This window comes from Oppia nitens, unplaced genomic scaffold (genome assembly GCF_028296485.1).
Source record: "Oppia nitens isolate AA-2021 unplaced genomic scaffold, nextdenovo-longstitch-racon4-pilon3 scaffold21_pilon_pilon_pilon, whole genome shotgun sequence".
In the NCBI taxonomy this organism is placed as follows: domain Eukaryota; kingdom Metazoa; phylum Arthropoda; class Arachnida; order Sarcoptiformes; family Oppiidae; genus Oppia; species Oppia nitens.
In genome coordinates this window covers 856,366-877,938 of record NW_026533201.1, presented here as the reverse complement: position 1 = coordinate 877,938, position 21,573 = coordinate 856,366, and the positions used below count along the sequence as shown (strand labels likewise).

Below are 21,573 nucleotides of genomic sequence, written 5' to 3'. Positions count from 1 at the left end.
AAATTGATTTTTTCGACCAATTTCAAATTTTTTTTTCCTTTAAAATAATTTATCAATTTAAGCTCTAATAAACTTGAAATTAAAATTTTATTCTAACATTTCTAGTTTATAGTTGGGACCTAATGGTTAGCAAACAACCTTAGATAAATGTGATCACTTGATCATGTGATCAAAAATTTAAAATTAAATAGTGTATAATATCACGCATAAGTTAAATAATCTATCTCTATTGGTTAAAAATTTATTAAGAAAACAGTTTTGGTACAAATTAAATAAACGCCTTCTTATATATATATATATATATAATGTAAATATTTAACAACTATCCATTTTATTAGTATAGCTACTTTAAAAAAAACTAGTTAGTATTAATAATATCAACAATAATTAAAATTATTAGCAATGTATTCAATAACTATACTGGCTCAATTATATATGGTATACACTATTATCAGTCAGCGTCAGCTCCGGCACAACCAACTGGCCTATCGGACACCATTACCACCTAAACACCATTCATACGATTTTATAGTAGTCGGCTCCGGTAGTGCCGGTGCTATTGTTTCGTGTCGTCTAAGCCAATGGGGTTGGGATGTACTGCTACTGGAAGCTGGCGGACCACCCGATGCCATACTAGATGATCTAACTGGATCAACTACCAATAGCTTGAATAGCCAATGGCACTATCAGTTTCAACGTCAAAAATATATCGGACATTCCTATCCGAATAATGGCCAACAATCCGATGTATTGGGCCGTGTATTAGGCGGTACCTCATCTATTAATTCAGTGGCTTATAGTAGGTATTATAACTATTAGAAAAATTTTTTCATGTTTTTTAAATATTAATAATCTAAATTTAACTAAAAAAAAATAAAATCAAACAAAATATAAAACATTAATCTAGATATAATATACAGTACATAAAAAATTTAGAAATTTTTTTTATAAACGTTTTATTACTTATTGTTGTTTGATATACGATATAAAATAATAATAATATATATATATAATTATTAGAAGTATATTTATTTTGAAATTTTTTTCTGTATTAATTGTTTTTATTATTACTTTTTTTAGTCAAAAAAAATATTTATAATATTTAATTATTATTATTATTTTTAAAATTTCTTTCACTAGAGGTAATCGCAAATACTATGATATGATTGCCTCAAAATACGGTGCCATTGGTTGGGATTATGCGAGTGTTTTGCCAGTATTTAAACTAACAGAAAACAATACCGACCCCCGGGTTAGTGATGAGTATCACGGAAGACATGGACCGGTAGGTGTGTCGTCAATTGATCAGGTATTACCTATATTTTTGAAACAAGCTGAGGCTGCCCGTGAATGGGGACTGGACTATACGGATATCAATGGCGCAAATCAAACAGGGTTTACAATTATGCAGTCGACCAGTAGCCATGGTCTACGATCATCGACTTTGATCGCCTATTTGGAAAGTGGTTTGTGTCCCCGATTGACAATAGTTACCGGAGCTGTGGTATCTAAAATTATAATCAAACGTAATAATCCAAATGATAACCAACAACCTCCCCGGGCACAGGGAGTCGAGTTTATTAAGTCTAATCGTACTTATCGTGTATGGACCAAACGTGAAGTCATTGTATCGGCAGGTAATCCTATCGATTGTATATAATTTATACCATTATTACTAATCAGGGTTTTAAGTAAATAAACGCATGCCCTGGCAATGCCCAAATAGACTAAATTGCCTGCCAATTTAAATGGCTAAAAATGCAACGGTATTTATGGAAAGTTATGTATTTTAGTGATGTTTTTTAGCAAGGTAATTAAATTTACAATTAATATACAATTATTTCGCAGTAACTATTACCTTTAAATTACAATTAAGAAAATTACAAACAAATATAAACACATAAGAAAATGTTTAATTAATAAATAAATAACAGGTGCCATTCAACCATCTGAAAATAAATGCCCACTGCATGGCAGAGGCAGGCCAGTCATAATTTAACAAAATTGGCATCTATTGTTTATGCCTGACTTATATTTAAAACCCTGTATTACTAGTACATGTATTATTATTTTTTTGTTAATTTTTAATTAATTTTGGTATTTTAATTTAAATAATAATTAGGCATAATCGGCACACCACAGTTGCTTATGCTGTCGGGTGTGGGACCGGCCGGCCATATACAGGACACGGCCGGTATACGGGAAGTGTATGTCGATCTGCCGGGTGTTGGCCAAAACTATTGCAATCAGGTAGCATTGTTTCTAGATTTCCCAATACGTCCATCATCAACTGATGGTGATCTGATTGGACCGACACCAACAGTGTCCAATCTAACACAATTGTACCAGGCAACTGTACTGGGTAGGGGCCCGCTAGCCCAACGACAAAATGCCATAATGTATTGGACATCACAGGGTGGTATGGTAGATAGAGATTATCCAGATATCTATCTGGTCGGTACTATTAGTCCCAATATTAATAGTCCAACTAATAATCAACAACAACATCTAACACTATACGTTTCACTGGTCAGCCCAGTCAGTTGCGGCACAGTTAGACTAAATAGTAGTCGTATAGAGGATCAACCCCTGATTGATGCTAAATCATTGTACGCTAAAATTGATCGCCAAAGGTTTCGGGAGGCAGTTAGCCGTACGTTTCGTTTTGCCGAAACTACTAGTCTATCCGATTATATTAGTATACCGACGGAACCGAAAGAAAATTGTCGGTACTGTACCACTGGTCCTGTCTATCAGTGTTGGAGTTATATTGATTGTTTGATCAGGGAATGGGCCAGTGCCGAAGCTCATCCAGTAGGTACCAGTCGTATGGGTGATCCCCGACGCCCGGATACTGTAGTCGATCCCAGATTACGTGTTAAAGGTATCCGAGGGTTACGTGTTTGCGATGCATCCATCTATCCGGAGGTAATGAATTCAAATACAAATGCGGCGGCAATGTTGGCCGGGGAGATGGGCGCCCGATTCATACATGAAGATAATCAATAGATCAATAGACTATATATATATAATATATMTATATATATATATATAATATATATCTATATATATCTATATATATATATATAATATATCTATATATATATAATATATATCTATATATATATAATATATATCTATATATATATAATATATATCTATATATATATATAATATATATATATATAATATATATCTATATATATGTCTTAATATTATATTTTGTATTTTGAAAACTATTATTAATAATAATTAAGTTAATAAATTGATTGTTTGTTTTTTGTTGTTGTTGTTGTTTAACTAATTTAACTAATTATTAATAATAATAATAATTACCGCTAATATATATATATATATATATATATAGTTGGCTTCGATAGCTAACGTACGACTGGCCACATATTTTTATTGTAAATAATTCATTTATATAATTGACAATAATTACAGTCAAATATATTATAACTACAAATTTATAATTAATAAAAAATAGTTAACTTTATAATTAATTTTAAAATAAACTACAAAATAAATTTAGAATATTATAATCAGTAAAATTTAATTTATAATTTTTTTATATTATATGTTAAATGTTACAATTAATAAATTTTTTTTTATAAATATATATATATATATATTATAATTTTATTTGTGTTCGAATATAATTATTATATACAGTATTATGCTATATAAATATATATATATATATATATATATGTATATACTATTAAATATATATTAAAACTAAACATTTACATTATTAATAATTAAATATAAACTATTAATATAAATAGGTATATAACGGTATATATTATTATATAAAAATAATAGTAATAATAATATTATTGTAATTAATTAATTAACTATTGATTATCTTCATGTATGAATCGGGCGCCCATCTCCCCGGCCAACATTGCCCCGGCATTTGTATTGGCATTGATTATCTCCGGATAGACGGACGCATCGCAAACACGCAAACCACGGATACCTTTGACACGTAATCTGGGGTCGACTACAGTATCCCTGCGCTGGGGATCACCCATACGACAGGTACCTACTGGATGAGCATCGACACTGGCCCATTCCCTAATCAAACAATCAATATATGTCCAGCACTGGTAGACAGGACCATTGGGACAGTACTGACAATTTTTAATCGGTTCATTGGGTATACTAATATATTCGGATAGACTAGTAGTTTCGGCAAAACGATATGCCCGGCTAATTGCCTCACGAAATCTTTGGCGATCAAATTTATCTGATAATGATTTGGCATCAATCAGGGGTTGATCCTCAATACGACTACTGTTTAGTCTAACTGTACCGTAGCTAACTGGCCTTACGAGTGCAACGTACAGTGTTAGATGTTGTTGATCGTTAGTATTCGTCGGACTAGTAAAATATGGACTGATCGTACCGACCACATAGATATCTGGATAATCTCTATCTACCATACCACCCTGGGACGATGACCAATACATTAGGGCATTTTGTCGCTGGGCTAATGGACCCGTACCCAGTACGATTGCCTGATACAATTGTGTTAGGTTAGTCAATGTTGGCCAGGGACCAATCAAATCATCATCAATTGATGATGGACGTGGAAAATCTAGAAACATTTCCACATGATTGCAATAGTTTTCGCCAACACCGGGCAAATCTACATATACTTCCCGTATACCGGCCGTGTCCTGTAGATGACCGGCCGGTCCTATACCCGACAGCATAAGCAACTGTGGACTGCCTATTGTGCCTATTATTTCAAATTAAAATATATTAATAATATACAGTATATATATATATATATATATATATATATATATATTAAAAAAAATTAACAAAAATTATAATATAAATATTATTAATACAGGGTTTTATAAATGGCAGACAGGCATGGCAATAAACAATAGATGCCAATTTTTTTTAGCCAAATGCCTGGCCATCTATTTTTTAAGATGGTGACGCCACTTAATATTAAATATTATTTATTTATTTATTTAAAAAAAAATAAAATTATTGTTTTATCGTTAATATTTGTTTTGTAATTAAAAGTCAAAATATCAATGCGAAATAAGTATATTAATTGTAAAATTAATTACCATACTAAAAACCACTAAAATACAGTTGCTTTTTAAAAAATTTAAATTGGCTTAGGTTATTTAAATTAGGGCAGTTATGGCATCTATTTGGGCATTGCCAGGGCATGTATTTATTTATTAAAAAAAAACCCTGCTTAGTATACACATAATAATTATAATAATAATAATGGTATAAATTTTATACACTATAGGATTACCTCCAGATACTATGACTTCACGTTTGGTCCATACATGATAAGTACGATTATACTTAATAAACTCGACTCCCTGAGCACGGGGTGGTTGGTTGTTATCATCATTTGGATTCATACGTTTGATTATCACTTTAGATACCTGAGCTCCGGTAACTATAGTCAATTTAGGACATAGACCACCTTCCAAATAGACATTATTGGTCGATAATCGTAGACCATGTCTAATGGTCGACTGGTAAATTGTAAACCCTGTTTGATTCGGGCCATTGATATCCGTATAGTATAGACCCCATTCACGGGCAGCCTGGGCTTGTTTTTCAAATATAGGTAATACCGGATCCCATGTAGAGACAACTATCGGTCCCTGTCGGCCGTGATATTCATCACTAAGCCGGGGGTCGGTATTGTTTTCCATTTGCTTGAATACTGGCAAAACACTCGCATAATCCCAACCAATGGCACCGTATTTTGAGGCAATCATATCATAGTATTTACGATTACCTCTAATGAAACAAATTTATTTCAACAAAAAAAATTAATAAATAAATAAAAATTATAAATATATTTTTTTTGACTATAAAAAATAAAAATAATATTAAAATTTAATACAGAAAAAAGTTTTCAACAAACAAATAAACAAACAAATTATAACTATTATAACTAAAATAATTATTATTAGCATTAATTTTATTAAATTTATATATATATGTCATTTCTTGAATATATGTCCAAAAACTTTTAGTTTAATAAATATTTTTTAGGACTAATAAAAGTTAGTTTAGTTTTAGTTTTATTTGACAAACAATAGTTAGGATAGCTTTCAGATGTTTAGTTAAAAGGGTAATAAATAGGGAAAGGGTTAGTTTAGGTTCAGGGTCAACATTGAGGGTTGGGGTCATAAAAATAGACAATATATACATTTTCAGGACACGACAACAGGCACTCTCACTCTGGGCATTGAAGTGATCGGTCGCTGAGACAACACTTTCAATGTCACAAACTCTACATTCATTTCATGTTTTAAATAAAAATAGTTTGATTTAACTTTAAATATAAATTTGAATTTTAATTAAAATAAAATTAAGTATAAACCACTCGGACCTGACATTTTGGTGTCATCGTAAGGGGTATTGATCAACAAAAATATCAATAAACCCACAAAAATTGTGAATAATTGATTGAATAGACATTAATTAAAATAGTGTAAAAAAATTGTGGTTATGTTGAGTGACTAGTCTACAGATAGTACAACAGTGCGGACAACATTTGGTTTCATAATTGGTTTTTATATTTTGTCATAATTTTGGTCTCATATTTGGTCGACAAATTTTGGTCGTAACTTTGGTCTCATACGGTATTATTTGTTTCAATTGGTTGGTCTCGCATATCTGTTTTGGTACAACTCTGGTAAACAGTAAGACATAACAAGTTTAATATACAGTATATTTTTGCGCAAATTTGAGTCATTTGTGGCAAATATTGAATTTATAAATGAGTGTTAATTTTGGTGGTACTATATATGAAGATATATTGCATGTATTTAATTGAATGATTGCATGATTTAAATATTTAAAATAATTGAAAATGTCTGAATCTGGTGTTGATGAGACACCTACGGTATCTACTGGTGGTGATAGTGTCACAGTAGCTAACATATCAAATGCAATTGCAGATAGGTTGTCCAGTAGCCGACAACACTATATACCCGTATTTTCGGTGGGTAGGGATGAGTGTCCGATTAAATTCATTAGAACCTTTGATAGGGTAGCCAAAGCTCTCAATTGGGAGGACACGGTAAAGATGAATAAGTTTCCAAATTATTTGAGTAATGCTGCGGAAAAATTTTATTACATTAATTTTGATTGTGCTGTAGATAGTGTTGAGGCGGACGATGACGACATCGTAAGGCCTGAGAATTGGGAAGAGTTGAAGTCTAGATTTTTAGACCATTTTATGCGCGGCGACTATAAGAGTCATATCAGTCGGGAACTGTCTAAGAGAAAGAAATTAGAGACCGAATCAATGATGGTTTACATAACTTCAATACAAAGTTTATGTCATGATTTAGATGATAATATGTCGACTGAACAGATTATATCCTATTGTTTGAATGGTATGGATGCAGAGATAGCATCTAAAATTCAATGTTTTAATCCGACTATTAAAGAATTAGTTAAAATTGAAAAAAATGTAGAGTTATCCGATGAGCGGTTGAAACAAAGTAAAAGCTATGATAAATTAGGCAATAATAGCAAAAAGGGTGTCAATGCTGTGTCGACACAATCAGTTGATATAAGTTCTCTTAATATCAATGATCCGATAGTATGTGCTTTAATGCAATTGTCAGACAAAGTGAATAATATGAATAAAAATGTAATATTTAATAGAAATGGTAACAATAATTACAATAATTTTAAGCAAAATAATGGTTATATCAATAGAAATGTGAATACTATTAGTAAAAATAACAGTAATATCGCGCAAAACAATACAAATGGTTTTAATAGAAATGTTAGGCAAAACAATATAAGTTGTTTTAATTGTGGAAAAGTCGGACACAAACGCGCGGAATGCCGGTGACAGAACCGCCAGATGTTTTATAATAGAGGACAGCAAAATAATTTTAGGCCAAATAATTATATACAGCCTAATATGCAAACACAGTTTAATGGTCAGTCATTAAACGGTATAGCAAACCAAAGGGGGCCAATACAGGCATACAATAGACAGGGAGCACAGGGAGTGGGTAATGGCCATCAAATACATGCCATTACTGCACAACAATCAATGCCAGCGGCAACTGTATCTCAAAGTGTACAGTCAAATGATATGCAAAATTTTGTAAGCAATTCAAACAATACTGTTAGTACAATGTTTATAAATACTATACAAAGCGATAAACTAATTCAATTGACTATTGAAATAAATGGCAAACAAGTAAATGCATTGATTGATTGCGGGGCTGAGATATCACTAATAAAAAAGAGTATCTCCGATGAGTTGAAGTTAGATTTAATGCCTTATTACGGACCAAACCTAATGTCATGTAATAAAACAGTTATCAATACTTTTGGAAAAACTAGTGTTAATTTGAAATTTTTAGGTTTGAATTACAGTTATTCTGGTATTCATATGATAGTTGTCGATGAATTGCCAACAGATGTTATATTAGGTTTTGATTTGCTTTCAGCGCTTAAAATAAATATTGATTGTGAAAACAAAGCTATAGTTGTAAATAATATGCGTTTAAGTAATGCAATTAAAATTATTGAAAATAGCAGTTTAATTGCCAACACATTGAATGGTATAGCTTTAGGCGGCAAACACAGTAGTAGTCAACAAATTGTTGAAAATAGTTGTATTGGCAATGAAAACAACAATAAAATTCAATGTCAAGTTCAGGCCAATACAGGAGCTCTGCATTGTATGTATGATTGTACAGTACTTCCCAAGCAATCTAATGTAACAAAAGTCAAAATTGACAATAAAAGTAAGGATAGAAATAACATTTTGTGTTATATTAATGATATACTGTATCATAAAACAGGACTTAGTATACAAAATACTGTAGCAATCAATGAGAAAAGTGGTATCAATTTATTGTTTGTTATTACCAGACCTGAACCATATAGTTTAAAATGTGGTCAAATTGTAGCCAATTATGAGAATTTAGACAGACAGACAGACAGACAGACAGACAGACAGACAGACAGACAGACAGACAGACAGACAGACAGACAGACAGACAGACAGACAGACAGACAGACAGACAGACAGACAGACAGACAGACAGACAGACAGACAGACAGACAGACAGACAGACAGACAGACAGACAGACAGACAGACAGACAGACAGACAGACAGACAGACAGACAGACAGACAGACAGACAGACAGACAGACAGACAGACAGACAGACAGACAGACAGACAGACAGACAGACAGACAGACAGACAGACAGACAGACAGACAGACAGACAGACAGACAGACAGACAGACAGACAGACAGACAGACAGACAGACAGACAGACAGACAGACAGACAGACAGACAGACAGACAGACAGACAGACAGACAGACAGACAGACAGACAGACAGACAGACAGACAGACAGACAGACAGACAGACAGACAGACAGACAGACAGACAGACAGACAGACAGACAGACAGACAGACAGACAGACAGACAGACAGACTTTTAGAATGCATATACTTACTCCTTTCAGGAGTTTGTGAAAACAAAACAAAATTTTTTTTAATTATAATACCTATTATATGACATTGAATTAACTGTTGAGGAACCGCCTAATCCACGACCCATTATATCGTATTGTATGCCATTATTCGGAAATGAATGTCCGATATATTTTTGAGGTTCAAACTGAAAATGCCATTTGCTGCCATCGCTAATAGTCATTGAGCCAGGTAGATCATCTAATATGGCATCGGGTGGTCCGCCAGCTTCCAATAGTAGTACATCCCAACCCCATTCGGATAGTCGACACGAGACAATAGCACCGGCACTGCCGGCACCGACTACTATATAATCGTATGACTGTTTCGGTGGTAATGGTGTCCGATAGGCCAGTTGGTTGTGCCGGAGCTGACGCTGACTGATAATAGTGTATACCATATATAATTGAGCCAGTATAGTTATTGAATACATTTATTTTTAAATTAAATAAAAAAATACAATTTAATAATTATAAGTATTTAGAAGTATTTTTTTGTTAGAAAAATAAAAAAAATTAATTAATTTTTTTTTAACAAATATATACTTGGATATATTTATTTAATATAACAATATATATATATATAAACCATATGTTATTTTTTTAGTAAAATATTTGTCAGATAGTTAGTCTAGTTTTAAAAAAATATATATTAATAGATAATTATCTGTTAAATGTTTCAAAAAATAAAATAACATATGGTTTTAATATATACATTAAATATATATATATTTGTTTAAGATATTTTTTAAAATTACTATTTTTATATTTCTAAAAATAAATAAATAAATAATTATTATTATTAAATTGTATTCTTATTAAATAAAATAATTATTTATACTATATATATATATATATATATATATATATATATATATCGATATTTAAAAAACAATACAAAAAACAACTGTAATAATATTAATGATAACAATAATAAAATAATTATTATTAAATAAATAAATTTATTAACTAACTATCGGATATCTAATATAAATATAAATATAAACAAAAATTATTATTAAATAAAAGTTTTATATACTGTATATAAATATATATATATAAATAAATTTTCAAACAAATTTTTTTCAAATTTGTTTAATGAATTCTATATATATATGTGTGTGTGCGTGTGTGTGTGTTTTGTGAATTTTGAAATTCTGATTTCAGATTCGGTTAGATCATCAAAAATAAGGTATAGGGGATCAGCATTAAAATTTTGTTATCTCTTCAGGAACATAGAGAAAATGGCGGCCAAAGTACAAAAAATTTTAGTTAACAATTTTAAAGATAATATTTGAACAAACCATTATAAGTAAGGTATAGAAATCAGAATTAAAATTTTAATATATTTTCCGATACATAGAAAATGGCGGCCAAAGTATAAAAAATTTAGGTTGTAACTTTTGGTTTAGATTTTATTATGCATCAAAAATAAAGTATAGGAATCAGAATTAAAATTTTTACCTCATCAAGAACAGAGAAAATTGCGGATAAATTAATATATTATAAAATGATCTATAAATCATTATAAAAATACAATTTCATCACCACAAATATTGCATCATCGGAAATATTGCATCATCAGATATATTGCATCTACAGAAATATTACATCATCAGAAATATTGCATCATCATCAGAAATATTGCATCATCAGAAATAATGCATCATCAGATATATTGCATCATCAGATATATTGCATCTACAGAAATATTGCATCATAAGAAATATTGCAACATCATCAGAAATATTGCATCATCAGAAATAATGCATCATCAGATATATTGCATCATCAGATATATTGCATCTACAGAAATATTGCATCATAAGAAATATTGCATCATCAGATATATTGCATCTACAGAAATATTGCATCATAAGAAATATTGCATCATCAGATATATTGCATCTACAGAAATATTGCATCATCAGAAATATTGCATCATAAGAAATATTGCATCATCAGATATATTGCCTCTACAGAAATATTGCATCATCAGAAATATTCCATCATCAGAAATATTGCATCATCAGATAAATTGCATCTACAGATATATTACATCTACAGAAATATTGCATCATAAGAAATATTGCATCATCAGATATATTGCATCATCATCAGAAATATTGCATCATCAGAAATAATGCATCATCAGATATATTGCATCTACAGAAATATTGCATCATCAGAAATATTGCATCATCAGATATATTGCATCTACAGAAATATTGCATCATCAGAAATATTGCATCATCAGATATATTGCATCATCAGAAATATTGCATCATCAGAAATATTGCAGCATCAGAAATATTGCATCATCAGATATATTGCATCATCAGATATATTGCATCATCAGATATATTGCATCTACAGAAATATTGCATCATCAGAAATATTGCATCATCAGAAATATTGCAGCATCAGAAATATTGCATCATCAGAAATATTGCATCATCAGAAATATTGCATCTACAGAAATATTGCATCATCAGAAATATTGCATACTGTTGCCTAGATGAAATAAAAGTATTTGTATATTAATTTGTGTTTATTACTTACACGTCACGGCTGGTGGACTTGGATTGTGTCATGGATTAAATTATCGATATTGAACTGATGGAAGCTGACCACAAGGAAGATTACATCATAGATAACATTATCGTTTGAGTCATAGAAGTATACCATGGATTACGTCATGGATGGCATTATGGATCACATATGGCTTCACTACAGGCCCATCGGTCCTACAGGCCCACAGTCCTACAGGCCCATCGGTTCTACAGGCCCACAGTCCTACTGGCCCATCGGTTCTACAGGCCCACAGTCCTACAGGCCCATAGGTCCTAAAGGCCAAACAGTCCTATAGTATACAGTTAACATAAAGGACAGCAATCGAACGCCGCGCCGATGGAAGTCGTCCACTTATTACGTAATCGAATACTATATAGAAGGGAACTCCGGTACTGTGTCCGCTGTGACCGGTCAGACCAAAGACTAGTTATGACACGTGATGACGTTGAGTAAACCTTATTATTGAGTAACCGATTGTGGGCCATGAAAAAGTAAGCGCTATGATAGGTTAACTCAGATATAGTAATGTCACAAGACACATTGGTCAACTGTTACACTGACCACCTGGTCCACTGACCAAAGTCAGAGGTCGAAGGTCAGAGGTCAGAGGTCAGAGGTCAGAGGTCAGAGGTCAGAGGTCAGAGGTCAGAGGTCAGAGGTCAGAGGTCAGAGGTCAGAGGTCAGAGGTCAGAGGTCAGAGGTCAGAGGTCAGAGGTCAGAGGTCAAGGTCACATTTCCAAAATCAAGGTCACGTCGAAGGTCAAGGTCAAGGTCACATGTCAAAGGTCAAGGTCATCGATAACTGGAAATCGGGTTTTATGTACTGATGCCAATGGTACTTGTTGGAGACCAGTAGGACAAGTGGTTATGGAGATATCAAGGAAAACATGTTTACCAAACAGACCTTAAACTAGACTTTGTACCAATCAGTTGGATATCCGTACGGTAGTATTGTACGGATAGTTTATGCAAGGAACAGCATAAATTAAAACAGTCGGTCGACTAAATACTACACAAATCAACACATATATAACTTTGTACACAACCAGTGATAGGAGATCCGCTCGCTCTTTAAGCCACATACCGATAGATGATAATGCTGGTATGTACAGAGCATCGTAAGGGCTTAGTCTATAAGCAATAGTAAGGTTTACATCAAGGGTTGATGAACACTCATAGAGTGTTCACATAGTAAATATACCCGGGATAACCCCACTTGTCTTACAATATATTTATCTAATATATACAGTATATAAAGAAGTATTTCATTAATTATGTCCGAGCGGTTTTATAAATAACTTTTGATTTGGTAGAGATAAATTATTTCTGTAAAATGTTTATAATTTAGTTCTTTACGCGTGATAATAAGCACTTTTCATTTTTAAATTTAAATCACGTGATCACATTTTTAACGGGATGTTTGCAGACCACTATGTCAAAACCTAATCTATAAATGATAAGATAAAAATTTTATAGCAAATTTGTAAAGCTTAAATTGATAATTTATGGGAAGAAAATTTTTTTGAAATTGGTCAAAGAATAAATTTTCTATGGCTTTTCAAACTTGTGGAAGAACACATTATATAAAATATTCGAAAATAAAATGACGTTATTTATGGATAGTAGACAATTATTAGATAAAGATTTTAATACTATTACTTTTTCTAAAAACAAAATTTTTTTATGTCGAATATTTTTTTAGATAATCAAATTTAAATAAAAATTACATTATCATATTACAATGTTGCGTTTTTTAGTGTAATTTAATTATCTGAAAAAATATTCGACATAAAAAAATTTTGTTTTTAGAAAAAGTAAAAGTAGTAAAATCTTTATCTAATAATTGTCTACTATCCATAAATAACGTCATTTTATTTTCGAATATTTTATATAATGTGTTTTTCCACAAGTTCGAAAAGCCATAGAAAATTTATTCTTTGACCAATTTCAAAAAATTTTCTTCCCATAAATTATCAATTTAAGCTTTACAAATTTGCTATAAAATTTTTATCTTATCATTTATATATTAGGTTTTGACATAGTGGTTTGCAAACATCCCGTTAAAAATGTGATCACGTGATTTAAATTTTAAAATGAAAAGTGGTTATTATCACGCGTAAATAACTAAATTATAAACATTTTACAGAAATAATTTATCTCTACCAAATCAAAAGTTATTTAGAAAACCGCTCGGACATAATTAATGAAATACTTCTTTATATATATTTGTTTAATAGACTTAAAAAATTAATATTTATTAATATTTCTAAAAATAAATAAATAAATAATTATTATTATTATTATTAAATTGTATTTTTATTTATTTAATTTAAAAATAAATGTATTCAATAACTATACTGGCTCAATTATATATGGTATACACTATTATCAGTGAGCGTCAGCTCCGACACAATCGACTGGCCTATCGGACACCATTACCACCGAAACCCCGATACGATTTTATAGTAGTCGGCTCCGGTAGTGCCGGTGCTATTGTCTCGTGTCGACTGTGCCAATGGGGTTGGGATGTGCTACTATTGGAAGCTGGCGGACCACCCGATGCCATATTAGATGATCTACCTGGATCAACAACTAATAGCGATAGCAGTCAATGGCATTATCAGCAATGGCATTACAACCTCCTCGGGCACAGGGAGTCGAATTTATTAAGTCTAATCGTACCCATCATGTATGGACCAAACGTGAAGTCATAGTATCTTGAGGTAATCCTATAGTGTATATAATTTATGCCATTATTATTATTATTATTATGTATATAATAATCAGAGTTCTTTAGGAAATAAATGCATGCCCTGGCAATGCCACAAATAGATGGCATAAATAACCTAGCATCTATTTTATTTGCCTGCCAATATTAAAATTGCAAAAAACAACTGTATGTAAAATTATGTAATATAGTGATTTTTTATTAGCATGGTAATTAAATTTACAAAATTAATATACCTAATTTTGGCAGTGATATTACTTTTACAATTTACAAAAGATAATTACAAACAAATATAACGATAAAACAATGTTTTTTTTATATATATATATATATAATTAAAATATAATTAAAACAAATAATATAAAATTAAAATATTAGGTGACGTCATCATCTGCAAAATAAATGGTCAGGCATTTGTCAAAAAAAAAAATTGGCATCTATTGTTTATGCCTGCCTGACTTATACTTAAAACCCTGTATTCACTAATACATATATTATATATATATTTTTTTTTAATATATTTTTTTAATACATATTTTTTTTAAATGAATAATAGGCATAATAGGCACACCACAGTTGCTTATGCTGTCGGGTGTGGGACCGGCCGGCCATATACAGGACACGGCATTGTTTGATCAGGGAATGGGCCAGTGCCGAAGCACATCCAGTAGGTACCAGTCGTATGGGTGATCCCCAGCGCAGGGATACTGTTGTCGATCCCCGATTGCGTGTCAAAGGTATCCGCGGACTGCGTGTTTCAGATGCATCCGTCTATCCGGAGATAATGAATGCCAATACAAATGCCGGGGCAATGTTGGCCGGGGAGATGGGCGCCCGATTCATACATGAAGATAATCAATAGACTGTATATATATATATATATCAGACATGATAGAAATAGGAAAAGTTATATAAAAAATATTTTTATAAAATATACACCCTATAAAATAACTAAGTTTACCTTATACTCTAGTAGTACTGAAAAATATATAATTGTTGTGTTTAATCAATGCATTGATCCCTACCTAAAATATTTAATCTATTATCTATCACTTATTAATAATTATATGTTAATAATTATGTTTATAAAAAACTGTTATTTAATAATTATCACGAATTCCTGAAAGTAATACGTATATGAAATCTATAAGTCGGTCTGTCGGTCTGTCTGTCCCACGAGGACATAGGTTCGAATCCAGGCTCAGCTACGCTTTTTTTTTGTTTTTTTTATTTTTTTTTATTTTCAAGTATATTTTTAAGCAAAAAAAAAACAAAATGGTGTCCAATAATTAATAAAAAAAAATTTTAATTTTTTTTTGAATTTTTTTTTGAATTTTTTTTTGAATTTTTTTTAAAATTTTTTTTGTTTTTTTTCTTATTTAAGTTTATTTATTAGGAAATTGAAGAAAATGGTGTCCAAAAATTAATTAAAAAAAATTTTGAATTTTTTTTGAATTTTTTTTTGAATTTTTTTGAATATTGATTTTTTATTTTTTTCGTTTTTAAGTTTATTTTTTAGGAAAATAGTAGTTTATTTTGTAATACTGAATAATTTAATACCCCACATGACTATAGTTGTTTATTTTGTCATACTAAATCGTTTGATACCCTACATAACTATAGTTGAGTTTATTTTATCATACTGAATTTAATTTTTAATTATGATTAGGAATTCGTGTGGAAATGCTTTCTAGCATTCTCAACTGGTTTTTGTTATATTTATTTGTTAGATATAATAATTAAATACAATCTTATTATTATTATTATTATTATTATTATTATTATTATTATTATTATTATTATTATTATTATTATTATTATTATTACATTTACATTATTAATATTATATTTATAAATATATTTATAAAAAAAAATTATAATATTATTATAATTTATTATTCATATTATTATTATTATCTTCATGTATGAATCGGGCGCCCATCTCCCCGGCCAACATTGCCGGTGCATTGGTATTGGCATTCATTACCTCGGGATAGACGGACGCATCGCAAACACGAAGTCCGCGTATACCTTTGACACGCAATCTGGGGTCGACTACAGTATCCCTGCGCCGGGGGTCACCCATACGACAGGTACCGACTGGATGAACATGAGTGCCGGCCCATTCCCTGATCAAACAATCAATATAGCTCAAACACTGGTAGACAGGACCAGTGGGACAGTACTGGCACGGAGCTACCGGTTCACTATCCATACGTACAAACTGTCGGAAACTAGTAGTTTCGACAAACTTAAACGTACGGATAACTGCCTCCCGGAGCCTTAATCGATCACTATTGGTAGCTAAATATCGAGGATCAATAATAGGATGATCCCTAATATCCATACTTGAATTTAATCTAACTGTACCGCAACTATTGGGTCTCATTAGGGCAACAATTATTGTTAGATAATCCATTAAAATATTATTATTATTATTATTATTGTCTACTACTAGCATACTAGTAGCAGTAGTAGCTAAATAGATATCTGGGTGATTGATGATATCGACACCATTATCATGGGATGACGACCAATACATTATGGAAAATTGTTGTTCACTTAGCGGACCAGTGGACAGGTAGGTTAGATTGTATAATTGATTTAGATTATCCATGGATATTGGTTGGCCAGCAGCCATACCCGGCTGGGTAATTGGGAAGCCCAGTACTGTACATACGTGATTGCAATAGTTTTGGCCAACCGCCGGTAGATCGGCATATATAGTGGTAATACCCGATTCCAGTAAATGTTGGGCCGGACCTATACCCGATACCATTAGCAACTGTGGACTGGCTATTGTACCTGAAAAAAATAAAATAATTAACTAAATTAAATATTATTATATTAATGAATAGTAAAAACAATAAATATTATTTATATTAAAAAAAATTATTATTACTAAAATCTAATTTATCAAGCAAGTTTTATTTACTAATAACAATAAGCAATTAATTTAATTTAATTAGGATATTATTAAAAGTTGATTTGATTAAATAAGTTGAATATTATTATTATTATTATTATTATTATTGTATATTAAATATAGTTAATATTATGTTTTTAAAAAAATTAATTAATTAATAATAAAGCTAATTAATCAAGCAAGCAAGTTTAATTAGCAATTAAATAAATAAGCATTTTAATTTTTTATTTTATTTACGATATTATTATTATTATTAAAAAGTTGATTTGATTAAATAAGTTAAGTTAAAAGTTAAAAATACTAAATGTTAAAAATATAGTACTTTTAGTATTTTTAACTTTTTTAACTTAATATTTTAATCAAATCAACTTTTTTAAATAATAATATCGTAAATAACAAAAATAATAAATTGCTTATTTATTTAAATTGCTAAATAAACTTGCTTGCTTGATTAATTAAGTTTTATTATTATTATTTTTTTAGTTAAACATAATATTTACTATATTCAAAATATACAATAAATAATTATACTAATAATTAATTAAATATATATATATATATTTAATTATTATTAGTATAATTACAACAATCAATCAAACAAACAGTCAAACACAGTATAAAAACAGTTTAGTTGTATTACCTGCCGATACTATGACTTCACGTTTAGCCCGTACCTGATGTTTGCGATTATACTTAATAAACTCGACTCCCTGTGCCCGGGGTATGCCATCATCATCATCACCATTACTATCGATTAGTATTTTAGATACCTGAGCTCCGGTAACTATAGTCAATTGGGGACACAAACTATCACTTTCCAAATAGGCATTCAAAGTAGATGACCTGAGACCACGGGAACTGGTCATCTGTGATATGGCAAAACCTGTTTGATTTAGACCATTATAATCGGTTGATTCCAATCCCCATTCCCGGGCAGCCTGGGCTTGTTTTTGTAATATCAGATACGGTTCACCCGGTGTGGACACACCTACTGGTCCCTGTCGTCCGTGATACTGATCGCTTAGCCGGTGGTCGGTATTGTTTTCCATTAGTTTAAATACTGGCAAAACACTTGCGTAATCCCAACCAATGGCACCGTATTTTGAGGCAATCATATCATAGTATTTAGGATTACCTCTAAAACCAACCAAACAAACAAAAAACACTTCAGTTTTTATATACAGTAAATATATTTTTAAATAATAATAATAATATAATTAAGTTTGAAAATTATTTTTTAAATTCAATAAAAATAATACTTTTCCCATTAATACCAATGGTTTGTAAATATTTTAAATATTAATATATTATTTTTAATAATATATTTACAGCATTTAAAAAATATATAATTAATATATATATTATTATTAAATTTATGACAAACATAATATTTTTCCCATTAATTCCCAAATGGTCTATAAATACTTGAAATATTAATATATTATTATTATTAATAATAATATATTTAAATAAAAACATTAGATATAATGTAAATATTAATTTTTTTTGCAATATATACTGTATATTGTATATTGATACAAAAATAATTAATTAAAAAATAAATAATTAAATTATAATACCTATTATATATCATATAATTAACTTGTGAGGTACCACCTAATACATGACCTTTGGCCTCAATTTCCCGACCATCCCCATTAATCGAGTGTCCAGTATATTGCTGACGGGTTTGCTTATAAAACCAATAGCTTTCCTGGCGTACAGATTGTCCGCAAAGGGCCGGTATGTCATCAAATTGGGCATCGGGTGGTCCGCCAGCTTCCAGTAGCAGTACATCCCAACCCCATTGGCTTAAACGACACGAGACAATAGCACCGGCACTCCCAGCGCCGACTACTATATAATCGTATTGGGGTTTCGGTGGTAGTGGTGTACGATTGGACAGTTGGTTGTGCTGGAGCTGCCTGTCCTTGAGTATAGTGTAGACCATATACATTTTAACAAGTATAGTTAGCGAGTACATTTTTGTTTTGAAAAATTTAAATAATAATAATAATAAATAACTTATTTTTTTTAAAAAAATATTAAATAATAATTTACAATAATAATATTGTTTGTTGTTGTATATATGTATATATATTTATTTATTAATTTTAAATATAATATAAAATTTTAATTAAGCTATAATATAATATTTATTTATTTATTTTTTTTTTTGCAATCTAACTATTTATAAATAATTCAAAATATTTTAAAAATTTAATTTCTATTGAATGACTCGGTATATATATATACTGTATTTTGTATTTTTATGTTTGTAGGTAACTGTTTGATAAAAAATCATTTAATAATGTCAATTGAAATAATTTATATAAAACATATTATTTTGTTGTAAATAATTTTTTTGATTTTTTTAAAATTTTTATTTAATGTAAATATAATACTAATTATTAGCAGCTATTATATGAGGGGTTATTACCAAATTTTAATCAACAAATAAAAAAATTTATTAGTAGAAAAATTTTTTTTTAATAATTTTATTGAAAAAATACAACTTTTATCATTTAATATTGTTTCTTAAAAAAATAAAAAATTAAGTTAATTAAAAAAATAAATAATAATATTTCATTTGTATGTTTTGTTAATTTGAAAAATTTTTAAACTTTTAATATATATTTTAATAATCTCTCTCTCTCTATCTCTCTCTCTGTCTCTGTCTCTCTCATCTATTTAATTGTTAATTTATTAATAATTAAATAATTGTTATTCATAAAAACAATGTATAATAAAGTGTTTATTTTTCAATATCTAAATGACTGATATAAAATAAATATGTGAAAAAAATATTGTTAAACAATATATATAAAATAATCCATTAATATATATATATAAAATAATCCATTAATATATATATAAAATAATCCATTAATATATATATATAAATACTTTTCAATGATAAAATCATATAATGTTTATAGAAAATAAATATTATTTAAATAAATTTTTTAAATAAATAGTTTTAAAAACTATATAATACTTGAAAAAATAATATCAAATTTAACAAATTTAATAATTAGATATTATTTTATAGGCAAACATGCATTTTGTTGATAATTTTAGTAAAAAAAGTAACTTAAAACTTATATAATATGTATTATTAATGTTTATATATTTTTAAAACTATATATTATATATAACACTTAGTTATATAAAATAGTTATTAGAAATATTATAGAAATTATTATAAATATTAAATTTTTTTAAATATGTTTATTATTTTATAATGAGATTAGGAAATGATTTTTTTAAAAAATATAATAAAAATTATTTATATAAATTTTAATACATAAAAAATTTAATGTTAAAATAAATCAAAATATATTTATATTGATATTAGTATTATTATATTTATAAGGAAAAATAAAATTGTTTTTTAATTTATAATATATAATATTATTGTAACATTATATTAAGTTTGAAAAAAATATTTTCAAAATAAAATCAAAAAATAATATTTTTAAATATATATAAATATTTCAAAAAAATTAATATACAAATGTTTAAGCAATCATTATTTTTTATAAAAAAAAATTATTACAAACTAATTATTATTAAGTAAATAGTAAAAAAGTATTTGAAGATAAAATACATTAAAAAATATTTGTATTATTTTTTTTGAAAAAATACATTTAATTACTATTTAATAATTATTTTTATTATAAATCTTAAAAATGTTTTTTTATAAATTAATAATTACATATCTTTCATGAAAAAATTTGTAATTAAAAAATTACTAAAATATGTTTTCGGCAACAATAACAACCTGATGTTTGTTACCGACAATCAAGATATCGTCTACGGTA

At 29.2% G+C, this 21,573-nt stretch overlaps 4 protein-coding genes across 6 annotated transcripts in view; 1 reads left to right on the top strand and 3 right to left on the bottom strand.

Moving 5' to 3' along the window:
• Nucleotides 1–21,573, bottom strand: part of LOC128953296 (uncharacterized) — a 388,095-nt gene that overhangs the window by 295,179 nt on the left and 71,343 nt on the right. The gene's annotated exons all lie outside the window — the stretch shown is intronic.
• On the top strand, nucleotides 324–3,020 carry LOC128953274 (L-sorbose 1-dehydrogenase-like). Its single transcript, XM_054298752.1, has 3 exons — nucleotides 324–803; nucleotides 1,141–1,637; nucleotides 2,123–3,020. The coding sequence occupies exons 1-3, from the start codon at nucleotides 403–405 to the stop codon at nucleotides 3,007–3,009; spliced, it is 1,785 nt and encodes a 594-aa protein (XP_054154727.1). The 5' UTR covers nucleotides 324–402; the 3' UTR covers nucleotides 3,010–3,020.
• On the bottom strand, nucleotides 3,861–9,922 carry LOC128953384 (L-sorbose 1-dehydrogenase-like). The gene is made up of 3 exons (XM_054298869.1): nucleotides 9,558–9,922; nucleotides 5,294–5,793; nucleotides 3,861–4,750 (listed from the first exon to the last, which is right to left on the bottom strand). The coding sequence occupies exons 1-3, from the start codon at nucleotides 9,920–9,922 to the stop codon at nucleotides 3,861–3,863; spliced, it is 1,755 nt and encodes a 584-aa protein (XP_054154844.1).
• Nucleotides 15,934–19,706, bottom strand: LOC128953383 (uncharacterized GMC-type oxidoreductase Mb1310-like). Its single transcript, XM_054298868.1, has 5 exons — nucleotides 19,330–19,706; nucleotides 18,390–18,886; nucleotides 17,287–17,628; nucleotides 16,779–17,127; nucleotides 15,934–15,943 (listed from the first exon to the last, which is right to left on the bottom strand). The coding sequence occupies exons 1-5, from the start codon at nucleotides 19,704–19,706 to the stop codon at nucleotides 15,934–15,936; spliced, it is 1,575 nt and encodes a 524-aa protein (XP_054154843.1).